This window comes from Sorghum bicolor, chromosome 4 (genome assembly GCF_000003195.3).
Source record: "Sorghum bicolor cultivar BTx623 chromosome 4, Sorghum_bicolor_NCBIv3, whole genome shotgun sequence".
Classification (NCBI taxonomy): Eukaryota; Viridiplantae; Streptophyta; class Magnoliopsida; order Poales; family Poaceae; genus Sorghum; species Sorghum bicolor.
In genome coordinates this window covers 57,710,321-57,735,608 of record NC_012873.2, presented here as the reverse complement: position 1 = coordinate 57,735,608, position 25,288 = coordinate 57,710,321, and the positions used below count along the sequence as shown (strand labels likewise).

General features: G+C 42.0%; 2 protein-coding genes across 3 annotated transcripts; both read right to left on the bottom strand.

Moving 5' to 3' along the window:
• On the bottom strand, positions 27 to 9,700 carry LOC8074805 (RNA polymerase II C-terminal domain phosphatase-like 1). The gene is made up of 16 exons (XM_002452465.2): positions 8,936 to 9,700; positions 7,378 to 7,854; positions 6,731 to 6,941; positions 6,410 to 6,567; positions 6,257 to 6,327; positions 5,992 to 6,097; positions 5,830 to 5,916; positions 4,720 to 5,247; positions 4,562 to 4,628; positions 3,658 to 3,791; positions 3,522 to 3,575; positions 3,171 to 3,267; positions 2,466 to 2,668; positions 2,218 to 2,367; positions 1,324 to 1,397; positions 27 to 802 (listed from the first exon to the last, which is right to left on the bottom strand). The coding sequence occupies exons 1-16, from the start codon at positions 9,215 to 9,217 to the stop codon at positions 697 to 699; spliced, it is 2,805 nt and encodes a 934-aa protein (XP_002452510.1). The 5' UTR covers positions 9,218 to 9,700; the 3' UTR covers positions 27 to 696.
• Positions 18,558 to 24,238, bottom strand: LOC8066202 (WD repeat-containing protein 44). 2 transcript variants are annotated; one of them, XM_002452464.2, is made up of 7 exons: positions 22,573 to 24,238; positions 20,799 to 20,898; positions 20,543 to 20,700; positions 20,402 to 20,453; positions 20,210 to 20,292; positions 20,016 to 20,109; positions 18,558 to 19,657 (listed from the first exon to the last, which is right to left on the bottom strand). In XM_002452464.2, the coding sequence occupies exons 1-7, from the start codon at positions 23,905 to 23,907 to the stop codon at positions 19,083 to 19,085; spliced, it is 2,397 nt and encodes a 798-aa protein (XP_002452509.1). In that variant the 5' UTR covers positions 23,908 to 24,238; the 3' UTR covers positions 18,558 to 19,082. The 2 variants fall into 2 exon arrangements, with proteins under 2 accessions (XP_002452509.1, XP_021315758.1); XM_021460083.1 differs by having other exon boundaries at positions 20,799 to 20,889; positions 22,573 to 24,237.

Sequence of the window (25,288 nt, the reverse complement as noted above, 5' to 3'; positions counted from 1 at the left end):
CAATCGAAAAAAAAAGGTCAAAAGAATTACAGAGGCAAATTCCCAGCCTTGCAAATAACGGGGACCATATGTTACATCTTACACAGATGACTAAAACATACAAATGAATTTTGTCTGCTACTGGATTCATGCAACCGCCATGGAATGGAGATTGCCTGCCTAGGCTACAGCTGCAAAGATTACTACATCAACGTACTGGTAACAATACTGTCAAGTACTCAATTCTGTGCTACAATTTACAACTTGCCTAAATAACTTTTGAGTTAATGTAATAAAACTGGCTACCTGCTAAGACCCCTTTCACCTGAACCAGATCAAGGGAAGGAAAAAAATTGTCCAGCTACAGCGCCACTCTTTGATCCATGGAATGAAATGGAGCTGCGTGCCTGCATCAACCTCTGGTTTAACCATTAAACTTCCAGGTCAAAGATTATGCAAAGTTGACAACATGGGGTCACACTCGTGACTGGTCATATCATGGCAATGAAATTCTGCGTGAAGTTACGGCCACCAGTAATACTTCATAGTTACTTGGCCCTTCGTTGGTACTCTCATGGACAGTGGTGGCCTGTGAGAGCCTTGGAAGCCCACCAAAAGCCAATCTAGGGCTTGCATTCAATGTGTGGAGACCTGACAGTTCAATGCTCCATCCAGTTTGAAAAGTTTAGTGCCCAGGCACATCATTTATGCAGACATCTACGGAACATGACCTTCGATCCTAGAATACGTTCCATAAGGAACTCTTTGTACGGTCCTTGGAAAATCTGGCTTGAACCGCTTGTTAAAATTTGGTGCCAATGACCTGGGGTCAACAGTAATTATAGTCATTCAAATTATATGAAATACATATAAGCTATAATATACACATAAAATACTGTGATGGGAATCTCGTCCACACATGGATACAGACAAAACAAAAGCTGCAAAATAACAATTACAAAAAAAAATGCCCGAATGGTGACTGGAACATGAAATGTTTATTCTACGTACATGACCCAACACAGCTAAGGCACTATAACTTTTCCTTGGTCACCTCTTAAGCATAATCCACAATAGTAACTGAGAACTAGTTTAATCAAGAGTCAAGACCCTATTACCAAGCACACGAACAAACACTCCTATTTCCTTCCCTATCAAATTTGACTACTACTCTGCTACATGGCAACACTGTAGAAATGGACTCAGACTATAGGGGGTGAAACTGGAACCAAGAAACATCTTGCAGTTCCATTCAAGTGTAATAGGTCACCGTTATGTAAGGTAGTTTTTCGTATAAAGAAAAAGGTCACAGTTATGCATCACCAAAAGACAACGAATAATCACCTTGGAGAGCCAGATCGCTTATGAGCAAGTTGACCTAGCATGGATCTTAAAGTTCCAAGAGCCTCATCAGCAGCCTACAAAGTAAATAAAAAAAACATGTGAAAATTCAAGTTGGGAAATTATCAACTAAAGCAACCCAATCAAGGAAAGCCCATTGCATGTTTAAAATTTCCATTTATGCATGCTTTGTTAACTAGTAACAGCTCAAAATCTCAAATCTAATATGATTATCTGGAGTGAGCACTGCAACAAATGCAATGCTTCAGACATTGGCTTTCTCAAAAAATCAAGAAGATGGTTTGGTTGAAAAAACAAATTACATGAGGGCACCTGAATTCTCCTAAGCCATTTAATTTGAGCACCTGCTACTGTCATAGTGTCATCTGCCAACATGATCTATGTCATATTGTCAGCAGTTTAACTCAACTCCTACTCCCATGACCATCATCCTCAATCCTTGGTTGCCTCCCTCTACCAACGCCATTGCGCCACACTACCACCACAGCGGCTGTGCCAGAAATTCAGTTTCTTGCTTCATTTTTCGGTGGAAAAAATTATTATCTACATGACTAAAATCATTGTGCAGTCAATGAGACTAACATGAGGGCTTGACTAGACCCTCTGGATAGTTTGAGTGTTTAGCGACAAAAAGAAAGCAGCGGCTGATCTGAGCAAAACATACTCGTTGAAGGAAATAGTACATAAGTCCAGCTTACCAATCGAAATTTGAACTTACATAAGAACACAAAAACAAGGCACGACCATCCTTGATGCTATTTTAAATGCAACTTAGGTATCCTCTGGTTTTACTAAATGAATCCAGATATTCTTAAGGCAAGGAGACTGAAGTAACAATAAGAAAATAAATTGAGTCAGTATTAGACTGCTTATTACCTGGAGCTTGGCCTCTTCCCATGTTAATCCAACTCCTTTGCCTAGAATTTGTCCACCAACTTCTACCTGAGCATAAGATTCTTTCCCAACTAAACCATCTGCTGGAGATGGACGCTCTTGAAAAACTAAGTTATATCCCTCAACCGTGCACTGCAGTGTGTTTTTATATATATACCATAAGGTCTACTTCATGAATGAAAGAGTAGAAAGTCCAACTACTAATAATCAACACAGGTAGCTAGACTTACAAGTTCCTTGAGAGCAGCAACAGAACCTCCTGTTTTCCTGGAATTGTTCTCCATTTTCATAAAGCGAGATTCCTCTGAAGTACTTGAAAGAGGCAACATATCATCCCTGGTATTTCCAGAGTAACCAAAGACATTTCTGTTGCCACTGAAACCATTTTCTTTCATATCAGTCAACTTATTTGGATCAGATGACAAGTATTTATCTGCAAGTAAATTTACTATGTCAAACTCAATAAAACAGACTATTACACAAAATGTTCCAGCAATGCACGAATGAAACAAAAGCTCTACCTCAACCAAGAGGTTGTCATCAAAGAAATTAAAGCTCAAACAAATGGGCAAGCATGTAACTAGAACTATTAAGCAGCATGAGGTGGCTATTGCTTAAACATGCTCAGGATGAAATATTACCAATCATCAGGGCACTATATGCTACCCAAAAAAAATGAGCAAAGTTTTATTGGTTGCCAGAACACTGCCACCATCACCGCCATGAAAACCAAAGCCTATTAGTCCCAAGCAAGTTGGGGTAGCCTTTGTGTGCTGAGGCGTCCCTCACGGCCTCACCCAAAAGGGGGAAGGATGTTTGTTTAGCTAACCTAAATAACACAGCTACTCATAATGGAGATAAAAAAAACAATTGGTTCACATGACACTGATGACATATATAGTGTTATACTGTAAGGTGAAGTAGCACAAACTTACTGGCCAAGTTTCTTAAAGACATTTCTGCAGCTTTGTGCTGTGCTTCTCTCCTTGTCCTACCAATTCCTTCACCAACCTTTTCCCCAACAATCCAAACCTGAACGAGATGCAATAAAAAAGAAAAACAAGGAGGCATAATATAAGCACAACAACATTATTGCAAGCACATGATAGTTCATCAGAAGTTTTCCATCAAACAGTCAACTGAAAATCAGATACTAAAGTAAATTTCAGTTCTTGATCAGATTCATTAATCTCCTTCAAAATTCATATGTTTCCACAACTTCCTAGTTCCTATTATTCTGCACTTCCATGTTTGATGAAATTGCTAATATGAAGAAATTAATCTACCTCAATAGAGAATTGTAGTTCTGCAGTATCACATAATGTTGACCTGTACTCCACCTAAACACAAAAGGAAATGTCAAAAAAGATTGACTAGAAGAACAAGTCTTCTGGTCCACTAACATTGAATGCTACACAGTACCTTAGATCCACATTTCAGAGCAATGCCGTCTAATATGCCAGCTGAGGTCCCAGCATATTGTGCAAAGTGTCTTCCTGATTCTATCTGGTTGTTTCTCTGGCTTGAGGGAACATGCCGAGCTGCTAGCTCCTCACCTTCATGGCATAAACAAAGTTAAGCATAACCATCCTATAAAACACCACATGTACACCAAGCTGCACTTCACAAAAGCAAAACCTAGGGCTATCAAATTGCACAATTTCATAATTGTGCCACTATTTGTGAAAGCATGTGAAATAATTAGTTATTCACCATCAACACATTATCTCATCACAAACTCATGTGGATATTTCTGGTCACATACAGCTGCAGGATCATTAAAATAATTGATAGAAAGAAATTCCTTAAACTATGAATAACAGAATGAGAACCTTGTTCACCAATAATGCACAGGTTTGTGCTACAATATTCTACGAAGCCAAAAGGACCAGTAAGCTGAATCATGTGTTGCAGAAACGACAATATAGGAGAACTAAAGAAAAAGAGAGGCCGACAATATGAAGCAGGAGCGAGAAGTGAGCACAGGCCAGAGGAGTGGAAGGGACCTTTTTTATGGTTTTCATAACATATGAATTGCATGTTGCATTATCACAATTTGTAGTAGATGGATAGTCCCAAAACAATTCATCTGATCAAACAAACTAAACAACTACTACTGAGCAACTTATATCTAACTTCTCTCCATCTAACTTGGAATAAAGAAAAGCTTATTTGACTTATCTCTAAGCATAACCAGACCATCTGTAATGGGGTTGTGACTGCAACTAGTATATGAGTGGCCACACATGGCAAGGGAGCGCATGGAAAGTGCCTCAAGGTGAACATTTTTAAAACTAAATATCAGAAAGAAATTGATAAAACATACCAGAAAAGGATCTGTATTTTGGAGGTGCATGGTTCTGAAGCATGTGGTGATCCTCGGTGTGTGGTAGCTGCACCAAGCATATGCTTGTCAGTTGTCACCTAGTGTCTACATGGCTACTTAGCAAATGAAGACAATTAAAAGTTTTACAAATCATGTACCTGAGAGGGAAACCTCTGGTTCTGATAGCCAAATCTATCAGACGACATAGGACTGTCCCCACCATGAAAGAATGAAGGATGAGGTGGTTGTTTTTTCTCGTAGAGCATAGGATCAGATTCTACAGTGAAACCTGCTGAACCTCTATTCAGGTTACTTGGGTTTAGCCCATCCTCTGTGGGAAACCAATTCCCATGAGGTTGCACTGGAGGAACTGGAACTTGCACTGGTGGTATTGCTGGGAGTGGAGGTGTAGGATCTCTTATGTCTTGACCATGCTGTAATATGAGAAGTCTTCTCCTTGTGTCCGGATCCAACTCAGACTCTGGAACTTCGCCCTCTTCTCTAGCTGGAGAACCTTGCAGTGAATCTGAAAAACCTGGTTGAACAACTGGTTGGCTGAATGTTGGTGGCATAACGCCAAGAGGTGGGGCTAATGGTGCAACTGAAGACGAAACAAAATTCTGAGCAGGGGCTACTGGCATGACAAAGTTCCCCGCTGTTTGATGGAATGCTTGAGCATTAGCTTCCTGAAAGTGGTTACGACGAATATATATAAGAGAAACAAATGGTGCACAATTCCGTAAAAGGTGGGGGCATAAATACATCTGGGAGTTAATTCTGTACTATAAAAAATGCCTACAAAAATGGCAGCAGCTCACAAGAAAAAATATCTGTACTGTCATATAAACCACAAATAAACAAAATTGATTGTGACAGACATCAAACTCACTAATACATTGACATTTGTACTGTTTAGTTATGGAATAAATACACCGTGGTTATGAAGTTTTTTTGAGTTTTCATGCACTACGAGAATTCTAGGTTTAACTAAAAGTGGAAAATTTGTATAACACTATTTGCTATGGACAGGTAATTCGTGCTGCTACAGTATTAGGTGTCGAGAGAACTAAAATTTCTGAAATTTCAGTTTCACTTACCTTAACTGTAATTTTTACCCTCGTTGTTAATTAGTAATATAGTGAAACATTTTTTTTCCCGAAACTGTGCTGTGCTAATAGGCCCCTGGATTGTTGCTGGGAGTCTTTTTTTGTGTGTGATGGTTGGTCAATTTAGGGGGGAAAATCAAGATAGCGTCAAAAGGCACAAACCTTCATTCTCCTCTCAACCTCTGCATCTGCCATACCATCAAAAGGCAATGAATCTCGATTTCCATTCACTAATGCGGCATTCTCATCCTTTGAACATGAAAAAAAACTGTTACTGCTTAGTGAAAAGTGAGCACAGAAAGCAACACGTTCTCCAAAATTTACCTCTGTTATCAAATAATTGCCAACATCTGGCGCAGATGAGATATCATTTACTTCATCCTCATAGTGAACATTGCTAATCCTTGGTAAGAGCCCTTCATCGAAGTCTCTGTCAATTGAGCCATGAAATTCTATGTCACCATTGGGCTCGACTTTACTGAGGTATAAGTTATAGAGAACAGAGCAGTCTAGAAAAGTATTAGGATGAACAACAAAAATGCAAACAAATGGACACTACAATCAGATTAAAAAAAAAAGATAATCTTACTTGAAGAAACCACCCCTAACATTGCATGCAACGTTTCTGGCTACACACAGAACCGGGATAGAACAATTTGCCTAGAAGGTGGAAAGGAGGGATCCTGTTAGTGACAATATAATATCTTTGTATTGGTATACAGATACAGGCCATGAACATCACCTCTGCCTGAGGAGCATAATATGGAGTAAATGCAGGAACCACATGAACTCGTAATTGATCCTTCTCATCCCAAACTTTCAGACGATCGTCAATTACTAATGCCATACCAGGATGGCAAGAACCATCATGGAAGACATTTAGCAAGGACTTCTTTAAACCTATAAATGGTAAATTTGGCATTAATTTCAGTAGAATGAAACTAAAAAAGAAAAACTGTGTTGTATTTTTCATAGTTTGTCAGATTGAATATGACAACATTTAGAAGGTCACATTACGCTATGCTCTTTTTGTACTTGTTCAAAAGCAAGACGAATTACATACCAGATTTTACACACACCATCCGATCATGAAGTTGAACAGAATTAATCAATCTTGAATCTGGATCAAGCAATCTCCACATTTCTAAAGCATAGTCTCTTTCAGCCATCGTACACACATACACCTCAAAACGCTTGCGACCTCTTGCAATTAAGTAGCTGCGAAGATCCTCCCAGGCCGGCCTTAAACGTACAAGTACACTGGTATCCCTAATCTGCAGAAAGCAGAATGAAATCAGATGGCTGATTGACAATTTTTGTGCAACCAAATCAGAAAGTCCAAACAAGGTTGGAAAATGCATGCAACAACGAAGAATCAAAGTTCCTGAACCATCCTTGCTATTACTAAACAAGGATGGACAAGCTCAGACATTCATCCATTGGTCTAACAGAGAAATCAATAATTCGAATAATTATTGTTGGACATCCTTGATTATATGCAGACCTAGATCCTTGAATCTTAGAGCTTTTGCTTTGCTCCAGGACTTAGGAACTTCTACTTTATGACATTCCCTTAGGGTTACTGGTGTGCAAGGAAAACCCAAATTTAGCAACGGCATACTGTGTAGTTATAACATACATATCTATGTGCCAGTAAAGAAATGCTACCATGGACAGGCCCAAAGTAAGTTCAAGCAATTTAGCACATACCAGAGGATTTATTCTTGTCAGGATAATGTTTTTATCTTGTAATCTTATAACTGGACGTGTCATTGGTTGCTGGTTATCAGACAATGGTGGAACAATCTCAGGTTGTGCTTTATACACTTTTCCATCATCATAGACCTGATCACCTTCTATATATTGCTTTAGGATGGACTTATCATCCTGGTACCTTTTGATCTCTGATAGCATACCATTCCTACGCTGTGGATCAGTCTCATTACTCAGCTTTCTTTGAAGGCCATCAATTCTGTCCTCAAAAGACCGTGATGTATTGGCGACAATCAACGTCTCATCAAGGTCAAACACGATACCCAGGCACCGAAGATTTAACATGGTCAAGCAAGAATTATACAGGCCAAATGGCAATTTATAGCCCCAGAAACATGCATGATTTGTCAAGTTTCTTCTGGATGTCATCGCAACTAAATGCAATTCTCCATCTCCAAGTGGAACAACCGCGGTCTGAAAGCACAAGAAATTAACGCGTTCAATATGATATATACAGTATAGAACCATAAATGTGGTTTCCAAATGAATACGAGGGAAAATGAAAGTAATTAGAAGGTGAAAATGGACGTTGAAATCTCTAAGAGGTAAATAATACATGTATTTAACTTTAATAATGCCAGAGCTAGATCTTAAATTCTCGGCGATATTTAAGAAAATAGGGGACATCAAGGCATGGAGAACCAGCTGAAGGCAAAAACTTAGGTCCAAAATTGCAAAATCTGAATTGGCTGTCATTTCATCAGTGTATATCCTGAATTCTAAAATCAGGCAGTTTAATATGGAATATGGAAATGTCGATACCAAAGCAAAGGCACTTGAACTTACAGGATTGCCATGGAAAAAACAATATTTGCACAGGTTTGTATATTTAGTCAAATAGAGAAGCACTTGAGTAACTGTAACTTAATGTGACAGGCCCAGGCATTCCATATATTTTATATTTTAATTAATGTTCGACTTGTTATCAGAAATCAGGAATCAAAATTCAGATTCAATTAGTGTGATGTACAACTTTATCAATTGTCAACTAATGCACATCAAGTGATTCAAAGTCAACGAGTATCAAATAAATGTCAATTTTCACAAGTCATCAGATTTGTGTGTCCCAATTCCAAAGGATCAATACATGCATTCAGACATCCAATGGCTGATTGCCCGATTGTGAAGCTTAAATCTGTTTCTGAAGTCCTTCAACTAGCCTCAGTAAGGTTAAAAGTTGTGAATAATCATGCAAGTTCAAGTCGGTGTCATCACTGAAAAATATCAGCTCATTCTTAGACATGCGTTCACATCCTGCCAAAAACCCTTGTCCAGTGATCGTTCAAGTAAAATTAACAAAATTATTCCAATCCTAAATGTAAGAATTAATTATGTCCCGGTAAGCTTGTCCACGTAACAAGAATAAAAGATATTCCTTCCATTAAAGCGTTCCCCATGTAAAATTCGTGATATCCTTTCATATGTTCATATTGTTCTCTTTTTTTTGGACGGTGGATGTGAACCTCTTTTTATGTCAGGAATAATCTGTATATACCTTGTTGTCCCTGAGGCAAGCGGCGTGCATGGCGACGAGAGGCATCGGCGCCACGTCGGCGGCGACGGGCGGCCTGGACTCCATGACGAGGCATCGGGCGCCGACGGCCACGGTGTGCATGACCGCCAGCGGAGGGCACCGCTCGCTGGGCGGGGAAAGGCGGTCAACGCGGATTTCTCGCGCCCACGCCGCCACGGCCAGGCCCGCGCTCGCCTCGCCTTTGGGCCACACCTCAACTTCTCCGATTGAGGTGTTCCCGTAATAAACCATCGACTTGAACATTCTCTCTAGATCCAGCAAAACAACAAGCAGATCCAAAGCGGATCTAGCAGATCCGCAGGGTCAAGGGTTCGTTCTGGGCGTCCAAAACAAGGGCCCTGGTTCTCCAACAGGTAGATCTGCAAGCCTTGCAGGTCTGTTCTTATGAATCGTCCGAAACAGAGAAAAAAAAAGCACACACACAAGAAACAGGTAGTAGGGGGAAAGGCAGGCAGATGTGTTTGTGTGTGTGGTCTTAAATCAACGATGCTTAAGATCGTGTTCGAATTCTTCACCGTTCTGACCAGATTTGGTGCGTCAGGTGAGAGGATTCGCAGGGTGGCTCGCTCAAATCTAAGGGGGGAGTTCGTGCGCTGCCGCGTCTATGGCGGCCGCGTTGTGGTGGGGAAGGGAAGAGGGAGGGAGGGGGAAGTTGGGAGAGGCTTGTGAAACCCTAGCTTCTGATCGTATTTGCGGCACCGAGCTGGAGAGCAGATGGATTTATTTTGGCAGGTGGGCGGGGGGGACTGGAGAGTGGGGAGGGGCACGGCGCACGGGAGAGGGTGCGGTGGTTCGTTGGGATTATCGCCTGGCAATTATTACGGATTTTAGTTATGTTTTTGCGTTTTTCATCATCCTAGAAATAGTTTTTTTCTTTTGCGCCTCTTCTCAGCGCGGCGAAGGCGTTTGGTCCTGGCACGTCTGCGTGTTTTTTGGTCACCGTAGTACTGGTGGTGGCCAGGAGGAGGGCGGTTGACCCACTTTTACAAGTTTTTCTATGGCTGGGTGGGTGGTTGCTGCTGGGCCACCTGGCCGTCCAAATCGGTGTCGCCGAAACGAGAGAGATCGGCCGTCCTTTTTCTAAACAAAAGTAAGACCCGACTTTTTTTTTGGTCGCTCCTCCTCCGGTAACTGCGATACCTCCAAAAGATGGAAGTGTGAAATTGAAATAAAAAACAGAAAAGGATTCCTGTTACAAATTTATGATAGACAATAATATATAATCAGGGATGTGGAAATGTGCGAAATGAAATAAGAAAAAATAAAGGATTCCTGATATAAAGTTTCATCTACGACAAAAAATCTCGGTCCCTCATTGAGGAAAGAAAATTAATCGCTCCTCATCTAAAGGAAAGAAAATTAATCTCACCACCGAATCTTGGGACGTCTTCCAATAATGCCCGGCTTCAACGCACCCGCGGTCCGACATCCTCTACCAGCCTTAATGGTCTCCACAATCTCCCTCGCCGGCAAGAACAGCTTGACGAATAGGCATCCCTGCCCATCACCTGACCTTGAGGCAGCCCTAGCACCGGAGAGGGAGCTGACATGGACCTACGAACACCCACCAATCGAGCATGAACGCCCGCCACCTATTCCAGGTGCTGCTAATTGCTCTACTATTCATTAATCGACAATTCAATTTTATTTCTATCTGTCTATGGTATAGTAATTGGTTTCGGAAGGGAGAGTGGATTCAGTTAGATGCGAGGAGGTAATCGTCATTGTGAATTTCCTCTAGATGGCGCCAACGCACACGGTCCAAGGTAGCCGATCGATTGATGCCGCTGCGGAAGTAGCGGCGATGTAGGTACTTAATCGATCGATGGCTTGGCCTCCGCCGATAGAACTGTCTTGGCCATCGCTGGCCGCTAGGTTTGCCGTGGCCTACTGGACTCCCATCCCCATTGCTATTTTTGCCTCTGATCCCTTCCCTATAGGCCTTGTTTAGTTCTAAAATATTTTGCAAAATGGACATTGTAGCTTTTTTGTTTGTATTTGATAAATATTGTCCAATCATAGACTAACTAGGCTCAAAAGATTTGTCTCGTCAATTCCGACCAAACTGTGCAATTAGTTTTTATTTTGTCTATATTTAGTACTTTATGCATGTGTCTAAAGATTTGATGTGACGGGGAATCTGAAAAATTGTGCAAAATTTTTTAGGAACTAAACAAGGCCATAGCAATTTTGGCCTTCGTGGCTTGTCGCTATGTGCTACTGCTACTACTGATGGCCGGCTGCAAGCTGCTGATGCATGGCTACCTGCTACCGCTACCACTAGATGGCCGGCTGCTGATTGCATGCTATTGTTGCTCAATGTTACTATTACTAGATGGCCGGCCGGCTGCTACTGTGCTGCATTATTGAATTATCAGTTTCTGTAATGTTAGCCATTACTTAATCATAGGACTATATTATTGGAGGAGTAGAGGATGCCATCCTAAAAATATGGAATATTGACATAGCCATATGCCAACGGAAAACCTGGTGTCACAACTGAATCTCGAAGAAGTGATAAAGCAAACAAAGAGATTTATTTTATCTATTAAACAACTGGTATCATTTCAGGATTGTCCAACACACTCTAGATTTGCTCGGAACTGGCCGAAGGAATGGTGAGAATATAACTGTTATTTTTGAGAATTGGTAGGGATCCGGTATTGTGCATGCAAAGGTCTGGATATCCGATAAAAAGGATGTGTGTATAGGGTCAGCAAACAATGATTGGAAATCCCTTACCCAGATATATCCGGCAAAAAACAAATTCGGTTACATTTGAAGTATAGTGCTGACAAAGCAATTTGGTTAACCTTTATGTCACTACTTTTAAGTGCATTGCAGGTCAAGGAGCTTGGAATCTATTTGCTGATTGCCCAACTCAACTTCTTACACCATCAATATCAAGCCTGGGATAAGCTATGGCAAGTTTAATTTCTAGAAAGGTTCCATGCTGGTATCATTTCCTACAGCCAAAAGAAAGATGCAGGTTTGCATCTCCCTCCGTAGTTTGCACCATTACTACATAAATGGGAATAGATTACGTACAGTGCATCTTTTAGGCTAACTTATCTGCATTTGTCTTAATTTTGATCCAACTTTAATTATAAAAATGCTCGGTATATACTATCCTACTTGAGCTACCTTTCCTTTGCACCACCGAAATAAATTCGTGAAGGCGAAAAACTCTCCATGGAAATATATTTTTGGGACATTATTCCATAATTAAACCTTAAAAGATTATTTTTTAAAAAACTTTCATGAATAGGTGTTCATGGTCAAAAAATGATATTGTAGACAATCACGCTTAACAATAAAAAAGATTGGAGTGGGGCGAAATAAGTTGTGCATGAATGTGCATGTTTTCCCAATGTCATGTTAAGGCTGATTATTGTTTTTAGTTTTGTGTCAAGATTCTTGATTTTGTTTTGTAATGATATTGTTGAATCCATGATAATAAAGCTTTCTTTGGCAAAGAGGTGGGTTTTCTTGTAATAATATTAGATCTAGATCTTTTCAAACTATGTATTTTTTAGGTAAATCATTTTTTGTTGTTTAATTTGCATTATCAAATGTCATAGTCGCGTTATCAAATGTTCCGCTAACAATTACCTATTAAATCACTCAATTCTTGAACACATGTAGTAGCTTGTCAGTTTGAATATCTATTTGTAGATGATATTACTACAGCATATGTATTTGGTTTTAATGTCGCCACCATGCAGGCGACTAGGAAACCTAGGGGTCTTCTTTGAGCAAGGCGAGCCTTCGGGGTGGTTCATTGGCATCAGTGTTCTAGAGCGTTGTGGGATCGGCAAGGCCGTGCTTGTTTGAGTGCGAGTGTGCATGTGTGCGTGCTATGTACCGTGACAGAGAAAGGGTACTGCCTCGGGCCTTTTAGGTGGAGAGACCACGATGATGGCCATGGCGAGCGCAATACCGGCGAACAAGGTAGGTGTGGGGGCTCACCGTGGGTTTGAGGTAGCTAGAACGGTGGTATAGTGGCGAGGTGTGGCCGTGGTGAGTTGGTGCATTGTAGGTGTCGGCAAAGCAGCAGTGCTGGTGTACCTGGTCATCCCGTTCCCGGCAATATCGAGCGGCTTTGTATAATTTTATCGTGCGATCTATGTGTTGTAGTAAAAAAATTTTACTATCCCGTAGCAACGCACGGGCCCGCTACCTAGTAGATATATTGTTTTTGAAAATATTATAATTGGTTAAGAAAAAAATAAGACGTTGTATTAATCACAATATAATATATGATTGTTATGAAGGGTTTTCTAGGACCACCTCTATTAATAGTTCCTCTTAATTGAGCCTTGGGTTCCTTGAGCTCTCTCTATTCTAGCATTATATAGAGCCTGTTTGCTACGAGACCGCAGGATGGCCCGTGCTTCTGGCCCATGTTTAATGTGTATAGGTCGCTTCCCAGCCTAAACAGCACGGTGAGCACCCTTAGACTGTCTGAGACCATTTGGGAACCCAAACCAAAAATGAGTCTCCAACATAATATCTATAGCCTCTAACAGAGTACTCATACACAAAACCCATTTTAGGTATCAGGAGAGGCATATCCCAAATTTGGGTATTCTCTCTCCTCAAGACTCATTTGCAGAGAGTGTTTTCTTTTAGGTCTCGTTGCTAGAGAAGACTAAATATAGGTACGGAACCTTTTACTTGTAGCGCTATCCAAAGGATAAATGAGTCTTGTATTTTGGGTGATGATTGTTGGAGATAGTCTTAGGTCTGTCCCTAGGGAAACGACCTCCCTCACCGTCTTTCTGGAGTTTCGCTTACGCTTCTCCATGGCAATTTGGGGCGGATCTTTGCGGTAGTTAGCCTTGGGCCGAGCTGTATGGCGTGAAACAAACAAAATCTCAACTGGGCCACCCGAATATGGTGTTGTGAAACAAACATGTGGACTTGCACCTTCTTGGCCTGGCTCTCTGGCTGGCCTTGGCCTGGCTACCGGGCTTGGTCACCCACATATAGTGTTCCAAACACGCCCATAGTTAGTGGTTAGGGTTTCTTAGTTTGTTTTCCTAAAGTTTGGTTGATACTGATTTGTTGTGAGCAGTGACGAAGCCAGCGTGGGGCTGACGGCGCCGGGGCTCGAGCCCCCCTTACGGCGAACCCATGGAGCCCCCCTTAGCCCCTCCTATAAATTTTTATCATTGATGTACTTTAAGAAGACTGAAGTTGTCTCAAGGTAGAAGAAGCCCCCTAAATATTTTTCTGAATTCATCCTTGTTGTGAGAGAAAAATATTGTTCCTTTATTGAAAAATATAACTAAAGTAGTGCTGGAAAACAGGGTGGCCACTATTTTATTTTCTCTCTTGTTTCAAAATTTTGCACTAAGGTCATGAACCTCAGTGTTGCACCAGGACGATGGACCTCAGTAATTGGATGCAAACATGTGAGCTTCGAGGACCTTGTATCCGACACGGACGGATAAGTGGATCTGGTTTTTGTATCGAAATCGGGTATGACCGAATGTATGAGCTCCTAGTATAGAATGATTTGTATCAGACGTGGACGCATGGTATCACCAGATAGATGATGACATTAGTCTTTGTATGTGTAGAGAAGATAAGAGATATCTATTTTTATCCTTCATATCACCAGTATAATTCAAACTCATATATTTGCAAACCATATAAAAGAACTATCTTCAAATATTGGCTCTTGCTACCATCTTCTTCTTGTCATAGTAGAGAGTTGCTAGGACTTAGCCTATTGTTTTGTACCAACTACCCATGCTTTCATCAATTGCATCAAAGATAGATAGAAGTGAGTTCCAAAGTTAGCACACATTTAGTTCTAAATTTAGGACAACACATAACACGCAAATGAACTTATATTCTCCTTATATGATATGTTGCTCCTTTTACATGGTACTTAACCTCAGTAGCTTCAAACATTGTGTAAAACCTCGTACACCCCTTTTGAATTGTACTACAATGATGCTCAAGAGAGTTAACACTCCTATAGGACTCAAAGTTCTCGTGGAATGAAAGTAATCAACAATATTTTTTTCGATAAGCCTTTCCTAGCTGCTCATTGCGAGTGAGGATCTATGCCAATGTTGTCCCATGAGATGCATAGCCGAAGTTCCTCCTAACGAGTGTAATTGGTCGTCCTCTTGTATGACTTACACTACTAACTCTTGTAATAGGTTGGGTACCAAAGGTTTTCGATGGTGTTGAAACTGAACACTGAAATTTCATCAACATTAGTTTTGTCAGTCCTCTTGTATGACTTACACTACTAGATCTTGTAATAGGTTGGGTACCAAAGGGTTTTGATGGTATTGAAACTGGAAACTGGAGTTTTATCAACATTAGTTTTGTCAGACATCATGTGTTTCCAAGAATCATCTCCAGAATACATGACAATCTATTCACCTCAAACCGACAAGCAATCACAACAAATTTGACATATGTGATCTTTACCTGTGAGCATTGCTCAACTCATTGCTTGAATGCGAATTTCTCTAAATGTCCACTAGCGATGTGTGCATTTGCAATACTCAAAAAATGGTCTCCCAAGAATGAGAGACATTTTTGTGTCGACGTCCACATAAGAGCACTACGAAATCGGCACAGACATAGCAATTCTTGATTCTCACAAGAATGTTATCCACTATTTTCGCCAAGTAGCCTACCATTTGGTCGACTAGTAGTAAGCACATGGGTGTATGAGAGAGGGTTGTGTTATTAAATTTATCAAATACTACCTCGGGCATGACACTAACACTTGCTCCAAGGTCACATAATACATGGTCAAAGTTTTGATTCCTAATTGAGCGTGTGATTGTGGAACACTGAAAAAGATCATTGGTTGGCTAGAGAGAGTTGAATAGTCTAGTTAAAATTCTATAAGCTCACAAACACATACAAAAATGTTAGAACCAAAGGATGCCCTAAATTCTACTCTATTTAGTGTTTTGTAATTCTAGGGTGATCAATACCTACATAATTCTAGTGTAAAAGATGTAAAGTATGCTTAGAGTTGAAAAGACTATAGCTCGGTTTGCTTCGTAGGGTGACAAGTACAAAATTCTCTACTCTAGGAATCAAAGAACACAAAGTAAACTACAAGAGTAGAGTGATCAAGTGAGATCACACAAAGGATGACACACTGATATATATTTGTGGTTCGTTAACTTGCTAGCTACTTACGCCCACGTTGAGACAAGCCTTAGGATCATGGCTCCTCTAGCAAGTATACAACCCACAAGGTTGACTTTGACATGAGCACTTGATCTTGGGACGGGTTGATCACAAGGTGCTTTCCAAATCTCTTTTCCACAAGAGTGGTTCTTTGCCTCCTCTAGCGGGGATGACCCAACAACCCCATAGAAAATCACCTCTAGAGTAGGCCATAATCTTCAATTGAGTGCTTTGACCGCTTCAAGTTGTCTAGATGATGACAATCACAAAGGGTAATAAGAAAACCTGCAATCAACATGATCTCTAGTGCTACTCAAGCAATCTCTAAAAACAAATGCACTAAGATCACTCCAAACTCTCCAAAGATAGATGCAATCACAAGTTAGAAATTGGGAGTGGAGGGTTAACTTGAGCTCTAATGTATGTGGATATTAGTTAAGGGTTCCAAAGAGTCTGGCCAAGCCTAGCCAAATCCTCTATTTATAGCCCCCACGCAAAATTAGACGTTGTACATTTACTATATTTAGTTACTATATATTTTTATTGGCCTCACCGGAGAGCTCCGATGCCTAACCGAAGAGCACCACCAGAGCTTTGCAACAGTAACCCATATATTATAATTAGTCATTAAACTCCAATGACATCTCTCCAAAGAGATTTGGTAAACGTTAATGCCCGACGGTGCATAAGGGCACTCACAATGCAAGACTCTATCACAGAGTCCAAGACAATTAATTACATATTATTTATGGTATTTTGCTGATGTGACAGCATATTTATTGAAGAAAGAGGTAGAAAAAATAAGACTCCAAGTCTTATTTAGACTCTAAGTTTACATTGTTCGAAGTAATAAATAACTTTAGACTCTATAACAGAGTCTGCATTGTAAGTGCCCTAACAACAACCCGGTAGGTGCCAATCTCCGGTGCACACAACTACGGTGCCACACTGGAGAGCTCTGGTGCTCTCATTTGAAATTGTTGCCACCTAATAGGCACTGTCTCAAAGCTCCCATAGGTGGCACCGAAAGAAAACGTGTACGTGCTCGACAATAGCCTTGCTGGAACACTGTTACGAAGCTCTAGTGATTAGAACGGCATTGGTCATTGGAGAGCTCTCGTAAGTGTAAAAACACTCCATCGAGCCCTTTTTTCTTAGACCTTTCCAAATGAAGTGTGAATAGTATCAACTGAGGTCTTGTTTAGTTTTCAAAAATTTTCAAGATTCTCCATCATATCGAATCTTGCGGCACATGCATGATGCATTAAATATACATAAAAATAAAAACTAATTGCACAGTTCATCTGTAAATCCCGAGACGAACCTTTTAAGCCTAGTTACTCTATGATTGGACAATGTTTGTCAAATAAAAACGAAAGTGCTACAGTATCAAAATCCAAAAAATTTTGCGAATTGAACGAGGCTTAATATTATATTACCAAGAACTTTGTGAAAAGTACTCATGCGAAAATGTATTATTGGAAACGTTAAAAAATCATATGGAAAATAATAAATCATTTTTGGCACATGTCCCTGATCCTGGTCTTCGAACTGTCAGCCCAGCAGCATCAGCCCATCGGCAACATAGGTACCTTTTTGGGTATGCGTTGCAAGCACTTTAGGCCTTGTTTAGTTCAAAAAATTTTGGTTTTTGGCTACTGTAGCACTTTCGTTTTTATTTGACAAATATTGTCTAATCACGGAGTAACTTGGCTCAAAAGATTTATCTCACAAATTACAGGTAAACTGTGTAATTAGTTTTTATTTTCGTCTATGTTTAATGCTTTATGTATACGACCAAAGATTCAATGTGACGGATAATCTTGAAAATTTTTGCGAACTAAACAAGGCCCTAATTTTTAACGTCTCCTCTTCTGTGAGCCTCGTGACACGGTAACCCCCGTACTATGACCACCACCTTTAATTCCAAGTTAGCATTTCACAAAATATTTTAAAAGTCTTTCACTCAAACTCACATCACCACTCGATCCTAATGCATATCAAACAGTCCCTAATGCGAACTAGGCTGGTTGGAAACGGTTTGAGCTAACACGGGGCTGGCAAAAATTTCCATTAACTATACCCTTCCTTTTATTAGCGTTAGCATCTATTTTCCACATCAAGGAAGAGATAATTCATAGTTTGGTCTAGTGTACTCCATATCTGAACTTGCACCGAACTAGTCAAGCATAGCACATATTTTGAGTTTGCTTAACTTCGGAGCATCATATTCTGAAGTTACAGCATTTTTTTATATCATATTTCATTTTTTTTCAGAAAATGAAATCCACCAAGTGAACTTACATACCAACCTACCCATATCTAAAACGTGAGCGAAAGCCTCATTATAGACAATCAGACAAGATGAAGTAAGCCAAAGGCTCATGAAAAAAAAAGAGTAAGCCAAAGGTTCGTTATTGACTTATCTGGCGCGCAGTAAGCCAAAGGCTCATGAAAAAAAAAGAGTAAGCCAAAGGTTCGTTATTGACTTATCTGGCGCGCAGTAAGCCAAAGGCTCATTCGAACAAAAAAAAAGAGTGGGCGAGCATTGTCTGAACAGGTAAAAAGAAAATATTCACGGCACCAATACCATGACACCCACAAAGCCAAAATGACAATTAGGCTAAAAAAGGCGAAGGGTGGGGTTCAAGCTGACAGATGAATTATCCCCAGCCAGCTGATAGTGTTGCTCTCTTGTAGCCCTCTAGCCCTGTAGGGCTCTCTCTTTCATGTACAATTTAGGCCTTTCGGGTAAATAAATTTGGCACACCAAGTTTCGCAGTACTGATAGTGTGTGTTAGATGAAGATTCTGATCTCGAGCAGGTGCACCAAGGAACAATCAAACCCAATCCCCGAATAATGTGAAACATCTCCTATCTATACACAAACTACACTCCTGAATGACAGTGACTATCTTACGTATTCAGATTCATGCTATACTCTTACAGGAAAGCCAAAGTTTTGAAATGTTCTGATTTGACCTCCACGGCCTGCTGTGACAATTACCAGGCCCCAGGCCGACCGATTCAGAGCTTGATCTCCACCGTTGGCATGGCAGGTAGTAGCCCTGAGACTCTGATTTGATGGTGTGATAAGTTCTTCAGGCCAAGTCGGATATGTCCGGTCACCATTATGATCCGAGTTGTTACTTGTGATATTTATGCTCCGGTACTCAACATCCGGCATCTCCTGTTCCTTAGTAAGTTTGGTTTGCAGACCTTGCAGTGAATAGTCATTCTCAGACCCACGATCAAGCTCTTCTTGTTTCCTGGGGTTCATTAAAGAATTCATCGTGGTGCTGGTAAAAGGCCAGGTAACAGCAACTGTCACACTCTCGCAGTGGAAGTGTTCATGGGTATTTGTAACAGAAACAATGCCCTTCTTTCTACTTGGTTTCAAACCATCATTGTTCCTCCAGACATATACATGGGAATCCTCACTTGCCGAGATAATATACCGCCCATTTCCTGTTAAACAAGCTGAGATTTGGCTGCTGGTGTTTCGGAATCCTGAAATATGGCAAGACATAAGAACTATGTACTTGAGACCAACCAGCAGAATAGAAGACGAAAATTGAGCAATGATTCCTTTTCTTAATAACAGACAGAGAGTGACATGCACAGGAACACAAACAATGCGGCCGTTAGATCTATCAACAGGGACGAGCTATTTTAACATGTTAAGTGAACAATAGAGCCAATGATAGCAGAAAAGCGCAAGCTGACATGTTCCAGCACTGCGCTTGAAAGGAAGAACAAGGCAGATACAATTGATCTTCAGTATTCACAGTCTACAATGATTGCATCAAGTTCTGAACTAGTGTAAATTGTAAACTTAAGTGAAAAATAGTTGATAATAAATTTTTACCTTTAAACCTATGAACTAGCTCAAAACCATCAAGAACTCTGATTCGTGAATCTGCAGATGTGATTATGACCACTGAAGAATCCCCTGGGACAAACTGTTTAAGGAGCTATTATTCAGTTTAACAAACCAAAAATATCTTAACTCTGGTACAGAATGATTCACATCACAACACAATGTTTAGTCAAAATAAGCACCTGAAATCCTGTTATTTTCTTCTGGCTAGATTTTCTTCTCTTGTTTTGCAGGTCGATCTGTGTTTTGTAGCAAAGCATATCATCTAGCCAGGAGAAAGGAAAAAATATAAGGTTAGGCTTGCAAGATACCGAACAGGAAATAAGGTCTTTGAATGAGAGTTGAGAACAAAACTAAAATGCAAGCCAATGTACCAGATGTATCATACAGATGGCAACTGCCTTTGTGGGACCCAACCAGCGCGCCCTGAGACAACATCTTAAGGTATTAGGATGAACAGCTAGCAGCTCCTCTTGGCCAAAATTAAGAAACTATGAAATAGATCAAACTCAAACCTTTCCGTCTGGAGTATAGCAGGCAGCAGTAACCATTTCATGAAGATCAACCCAATCAACAATTTCACGGTTTGGAATACTCCAGATACGAACCTTTTCATCCAGGGAACCACTAATGAAGTATCTATCATCAACAGGATTGAACTGGACGCAAGTCACTGAATCAAAAATATATATATATTAGACGGACAATGCTGTTGCAATGCTTAGACAGTGAGAGGGGCGGGATGGGGCGATTCTGAAGTGATGTTCGTACCATAGTCAGTATGTGAGAAGGTTTTCAAACAATAAGTGCTTGACATGTGCCACAACCGTACTGTTTTATCCATTGATGATGAAAGCAAATACTGCAGGAACTAAAAGATAGATATAAGGGATGCTGAACTAGCAGGAAAGTACAATGAGTTCATAATAATTATACTTCAAATTCAACATGCTGTAGAAATGGATATTCCTTTACCAACAGCAGCAAGTATACCAAGAGATGAGCAAAACAAGTGCCTAGAAAAAAATAAATAAATAAAAATGTTGTGCATCGTGTCTGGCTGTCCGCATATGCTTTCAGTGTATTTGAGTACAGAAGAGTAGCTTGACTAGTTATGAGCACTGATTCCTAAGTAAATACAATGGAATAGTTAATTTGCACTTTTAAAACCAAGATTTATCCATTTAAAACAAGACAAATCTCATTTCATCTTAGAGATATAGAATAGCTAACTCATGATTTTGTCAAGTATTTATTTTCCATAAACTATTCAAAAAGAGGTCTGCCAGAGGCAAACCTACACTACATCAAAGTTAACTCATTCTATTTAACTTCTCTAACTTTGGCCAAGTTTATAGACAAATATATTAACATCTACAATGCCAAATAAAAGCATTGCCAAGACATATTTGATGTTGGATTTAATGAAACTAATATGATGCTGTTGATGTTGGTGCATTTTTTTCTACGAACTTGGTCAAAATTAGAGAAGTTTGGCTTAGGTCAAAGCTAAAACAGTGTACATTTTGGAATAGAGGAAGTAAATTCCAACTCTCTTGACAAGCTTAATACCTTATTTGATCTCATGCAGAGAAAGAATGAATATCAATTAACAAAATCGGAACCTTACGGCTAAAAAACACAGGGAAAAAAAGAGAAACTTTCAATTCCAGTTCGATATCATGAAACTGGTCAGCTGACATTTAAATGTAGGACTCAAATATCTACATTTTGACAGCAAACAACAATATCATCCAGATCATAGACTATAGGTTCTCCAAATGCCAATATGTTAAAAAAGAACTGTGTTACTCCCTGAACTTGTGCGGTAGCAGTAGTCACCTAGCCGGCTAGCCACCTAAACTTGCAAATTACTTTCTCATCTCCTTCAACTGGCACAGTTGTCACACCTAGCCCCTAAACTTTGCTTCTGTTCAGGGGTTTTGGTGAGACCCATGCAAGTTCAAGGGGCTCTAAAAGTTTGAGGGATTAGTTGAGACTACCAGGCAAGTTTAGGAGCCTACAGTGCAATTCCTGCTTAATACTCACGTGCTGCAGTTTCTAAATGACTGAGACGGAATTAAAACCACAGTAAAATGGTATCTATAACCATGTCGAGACCATGTCTTAGTTATAGGTAGAGAGCACGTGGGTCTTATGCACATGGTAAAAGCTGGGGTACACTGGTTTGGAGCAATAAAGTCAATTTATCTATTTCAAAACCAAAATGCCTAAATGGTAGCTGATCAAGTTTTTCTTTCCAGATAGAGCACCAGTTGCACTTTGCCAGATCTGGATGCCAAGTTATGTACGCCCAAACAAATAAGTTTAGCTGGTGCATGATCACGATGTTTCTAATATGACAATTGTTATTACATCATGTTTGTGTTCTTAATAACAAGAGTTATGTTCAGATCTAATTTCTGCGACTGATATCCTACTTTTCGGTATTCCACGTTCTATTATAGCCTGAACTTTGCACTTAACTGAAAATTAATATTTACACATTATAATTGAAGAGAAACTAGAAATGCGTGCACATTACCTGAGATTTGGACCAGCTGAGATCAAGCACATCCTCTGAATGGCCTGCAAAGGTTATCACAGGCTTCTCGGACAGTGCAAACACATACTCGGGCACCATCAACCTGTCTGAGCTCACCGATCCCCCGCTGTGCAGTACCTTTGCTCGCATCTTCTTCTCCCAATGGCTCCCAGTTGGAGCAGCTGATGACGCCATCGTCTCTGATGACTCATTGCAGACCATAGCAACAAGTGGATTGCACACCCCATTCTCCTTCACCTCCCTCTCCTTCCCTGCCCTCTCGAACTCCAATACCTCCCAAACATGGATTATGCAATCCTCCCCGGCACTCGCAAGGTAGCGGCCATCGGGACTAAATTTGATGGTCCAGATGGAACCATTGTGTGCCTGTATCTGCTGTGTCATAAACAGGCCACTGAGCTCCTTATATGACTTCCCGTACTGCCGCACCTTGACACGGGCGGGGCCATGGCGTGGAATACTGTCCTGGCTGTCATCCGTGGCGGAGCTGGAGTGGTGGCCGCCTTTCTCTGAAGACGTGTCCTTCTCGTCGCTGCTGCGGCGGTCACGGGAGTGGGTGACCAAGGAGCCAGCTACGCAGCGGATGCTGCGGAGCCAGGCGCTACGGCGCTTGTAGCGCGCCCCACCGTTGCTGGAACCTGAGCTCGACCTCTCGATCGGCGTGGAGGCGCCACTTTGGGAATTTGAGGTGCAGTTGGAGTTGGGAGTACTGAAAGCCTGGCGGCGCATAAGCTCCTGAACAATAGGTGAGCGGGCCAACTCCTCAACGGTAAGGTGGCGCCCCGTGCCGACCTCGCGGAGACCGAATTCTTCCCTCACCACGTACTCTCTGCCGTCGTCAAGGTTCCTGATCAAGCACCTGGGGTCCTCGTCGGCAGCATCGGAGCCGTCGGACAAGGAGGACCGCAGACGGCCGCCCCCGAGTGGCGGCTTCCCGGCGGAGCCCAGGGAGGCCCCGCCTGATCTGGACCGCGAGACGGGAGAGGCCGGGGGCGGGCCCGCGGCGTCTTCGGAGGCGGACCGGCCCGTCTCAAATCCGGCGAGGGAAGGATCCCCGGCGAGCCCCATGAGCTGGAGCAGCCGGCGGCGCCGCTCCTGGACGGACGCTGGCTGGGAGGTCCACAGGTCGAGCGCCGCTGCCGCGGCCGGCGCATCGCAGCCGCGGCTGCGGCGCGGGCGGTCGGCGCCGTCGTCGTCGTCCGAGGCGGAGGTGGAGGAGCCCGAGGAGGAGAGGATGCGGTCGAGCGACTCGTAGAACAGGTCCTCCTCCTCTTCCTCTTCCTCCCCGCGCTCCACCTCCTCCTCCACGCTCATCGCGCCACCAGCATTGGCCGTGGAGGCGGCCGTCGCGGGGAGGCGAGGCGAGGCGCGCGCGCGCGGCGTGTTCGGCGAATTGCGCGAGAGGGACAAAGATGATGATGAGACGGAAGAGGGAGGGAGGTCAGAGGTGTGAGGGGAAGGCGGAGGGAGGGGTGGGGGAAGTCGTAGCAGCAAGTGGCGGCGTTAGATGAGATGAGATCCGCCACGCGCAGCCACCCACGCCCCAGCGCCCGCGCGCGACGACAGCCTAACCGCGAGCGACCCCGTTGCTTCTTCCTCTGATCTCACCGCCCAGCGCAGCGCCGCCCCCCCCACCCCCCCCCGCGTCTTTACTTAAGGGTGGTTGGTGGTGATCGGCTGCTCGCCTCGCCGTCGTCTGTTGCCGCGGTAATTGCTTTTCGTCCGCCCGGTAATGGTGGCGGGCTTTGCCGGCGCTGTTATTACTGCTCGCTGTCCAAAATAACTGGGGAAGGTAAAGCGGAAGCGGTGGGCCATCAACATCATCCATCGCGGAGGTGAAACGGGGTGTGCGTGGGACCACGGTGTCAGTGGGCAGCACCGGAGTAATTTCCATTTCCGCGTGACGGCGGGGCAAAGGTTAACCGGTTACCGACCGGATCATGCGGTCATGCCGTTTGGGCCTCTTGCCACTCGGCACGGCGTTTCGATTGGTGCCGCGGAAGCGTAACTGCGGCCTTCTGTGAGAGGGGAACGGCGACATGGCATTTTGGGCGTTCTGAGGTGGTTAGATGACGACGGCTCCCGAATGCCCAGCCGTCCCGTATGTCCTGTGTTTCTCCCGTTTTGATGTCGACAGCGAGACTCGCTTTGCAATTGCAACAACGGAAAATATATGGATATTTCTATGAAAAGGTTAATCCGCTAGAAAAATTTCTATAATGTCCCTTTGGAGCAAAATATTAAACCGAAATATTTGGGTTTTAATGGCATGGATAAAACCATAGGAATTTTGAAAAAAAAAAACTAGCATTTGGTTGGATCCATATAAACTTTCTTTATGTGTCTCTTTTCTATGTTGTATCCAAAGGCCACTATAAAAGCTTTTCTATATTTTGAATTCCGGCTACTAGTAGAAGGTGAAGGCACGGTTCTACGTTTATTAGTGGTTTTCGACTCGAATTATCGATCAATCACCTCAGGAACTTCACTGTCGTTAATCACTTCATTAGCAGTACGCCAAACCAAATGGACGACGACAACTCGACGAGTGGGAACACGAGAGGTATGCAATGGTATCATCAGTTGTGCTTGTGAAAAGCTATGAGTGCACAAACGAGAGCCATAAGCTAAAGTGTTGCTATGGATAAAATTATATTTCAAGCGCCCTTGACGTGACTGATGCGCACATTAATTC

What these genes read in the sequence shown, in the direction of transcription:
- LOC8074805 (XM_002452465.2), bottom strand. Translation starts at nt 9,217, where the DNA reads ATGTTCAAGTCGATGGTTTATTACGGGAACACCTCAATCGGAGAAGTT. An exon ending in CTCTGAAATGTGGATCTAAG is followed by an intron (nt 3,576 to 3,657) that starts GTACTGTGTAGC and finishes TTTTGTGTTTAG; the next exon opens with GTGGAGTACAGGTCAACATT. An exon ending in GGGAAGAGGCCAAGCTCCAG is followed by an intron (nt 1,398 to 2,217) that starts GTAATAAGCAGT and finishes TTTACTTTGTAG; the next exon opens with GCTGCTGATGAGGCTCTTGG.
- LOC8066202 (XM_002452464.2), bottom strand. Translation starts at nt 23,907, where the DNA reads ATGAGCGTGGAGGAGGAGGTGGAGCGCGGGGAGGAAGAGGAAGAGGAG. An exon ending in CTTCTCACATACTGACTATG is followed by an intron (nt 20,701 to 20,798) that starts GTACGAACATCA and finishes TTTTTGATTCAG; the next exon opens with TGACTTGCGTCCAGTTCAAT. An exon ending in AGAAAATAACAGGATTTCAG is followed by an intron (nt 20,110 to 20,209) that starts GTGCTTATTTTG and finishes CTCCTTAAACAG; the next exon opens with TTTGTCCCAGGGGATTCTTC.